This window comes from Eimeria mitis, genomic scaffold (genome assembly GCF_000499745.2).
Source record: "Eimeria mitis Houghton genomic scaffold, Emh_scaff653, whole genome shotgun sequence".
NCBI lineage: Eukaryota > Apicomplexa > Conoidasida > Eucoccidiorida > Eimeriidae > Eimeria > Eimeria mitis.
In genome coordinates, this window is record NW_013574681.1 from 786 (window position 1) to 2603 (window position 1818).

General features: G+C 55.5%; 1 protein-coding gene across 1 annotated transcript in view; it reads right to left on the bottom strand.

Annotated features, from left to right (window-relative positions):
• Positions 1-1818, bottom strand: part of EMH_0018790 (uncharacterized protein) — a gene marked incomplete at both ends in the record, with an annotated part of 2494 nt that overhangs the window by 495 nt on the left and 181 nt on the right. The window contains one exon of the mRNA XM_013501224.1: positions 1118-1816. Within this exon, the coding sequence (XP_013356678.1) occupies positions 1118-1816 (699 nt within the window). The remainder of the gene's footprint in view (positions 1-1117; positions 1817-1818) is intronic.

Genomic DNA, 1818 nt, shown 5'->3' on the forward strand with positions numbered 1-1818 from the left:
AGAGTTTATTAGGGTATAGGGTTTACGTTTTATTAGGGTTTAGGTTTTATTAGGGTTTATGTTTTATTAGCTTTAAGAGTTTATTAGGGCTTAGGGTTTATTAGGGTTTAGGGTTTATTAGGGTTTAGTGTTTATTAGGGTTTAGGGTTTATTAGGGTTTAGTGTTTATTAGGGTTTAGGGTTTATGAGGGTTTAGGGTTTACGGGTATATCAAAGAGAACATCTTTACTGTCTCCTGTCTCCTGCTGCGGTGTATAGCGAGCTGGCCAGTGCAGCTGCAGCAGATCAATGTAAGAAACCCTCAGCCGCTTCATGCTGCCCTCAGCAGCAGCAACTATCTCCTCCTTAGATAAATACAAACTGCAGCAGCAGCACCAGCAGCAGCAGCAGCAGCAGCAGCAACAGCAGCAGCAGCAGCAACAACAACAACAGCAGCAGCAGCAGCAGCAGCAGCAACAGTGACAGCTGGGGAAGCAGCTCATGCAAAAACAGATACAGCAGCAGCAAATGCAACTGCAACACCAAACAAGTGCAGCAGCAGCAGCAGCAGCTGCTGCTGCTGCTGCTGCTGCAACAGCCAATGGATCGGCGACAATCAGCAGCAGCAGCAACAACAGCAGCCACAACAGAAGCAGCAGCAACAGCAGCAGCACAACAACAGCCGTAACACCAGCAGCAGCAACAACAACAGCAGCAGTAGGAACACCAGCAGCAGCGACAAAAGCAACAGCAGCAGCAACAGCAACAGCAGCAGCAGCATCAGCAGCAGCAGCAGCATCAGCAGCAGCAGCAGCAGCAGCAGGAGAACATACTGGTTAGTATTTTGTTTACGTTGTCTAAGAAAGGAGAGTTTGTTGCTGCTGCCTGGAACAGTAGCAGCAAGAACGAGCTGCTGTCTGCTGCTGCTGTCTCTTGCTGCTAGCCAGTCCCCAACTGTCTCCTCAGCTCTCCCCCAGGTGTATAGGGAGACAGGCAAAGGATATATTTGTGCTGTATCTATAAAGTTTACACCCCACACATCAACAGCATAAGACAATAGGTCTTTTGCATCATTATAATTACCTTCTCCTCCTGGGGGCCCCTGGGGGCCCCCCATAAACATAGTACCCACCCCCACCTCAGAAACAAACAAATCGCTCTGCCCCAGCTGTCTATACACCACGGGAAAAGGAGACACTTCGCCCCCAAAAGGAGACACCTTCTCTCGCCCCCACCGACACACAGCAGGCACAGCTGGCAACCGGCCCCCAGGCAAATACACCTTCGGAGACAAACAACCGGTAGATACAGGCAAAGACACGTGGCAGTACTGACGGTGATACGCCTCCATGCTGCTCAGCGGGGGGCCCACAGGGGAACCCCCAGGGGCCCCCACAGGGGCCCCCCCAGGGGCCCCCCCAGGGGACCCCCCGGGGGCCCCCCCAGGGGCCCCCCCAGGGGCCACCCCAGGGGCCCCCCCAGGGGGGGCCCCCCCAGGGGCCCCCCCAGGGGCCACCCCAGGGGCCCCCACAGGGGTTCCCACAGGGGGGGGGCCAGGGGCCCCCCCAAGGAGGGGGCCCCCAGGGGGGGGGCCCCCAGAAGGGTCTAGAAAGGGGCCCCCTGCACGAGCAGGGGGAGGAGGAGGAGGCACCAGCTCGCCAGGCTCCCCTATCAAAGGAAGAGTAAAAGAAAAAGAGGTTGTTGTATCGTCCTGCTGCTGCTGCTGCTGCTGCTGCTGTTGCTGCTGCTGCTGCTGTTGCTGCTGCTGTTGCTGCTGCGATGCATGTATTTGCTGTTGCTGTGTGTAGCCGGCGTAGAAGATATGATGTTTAGTATTTA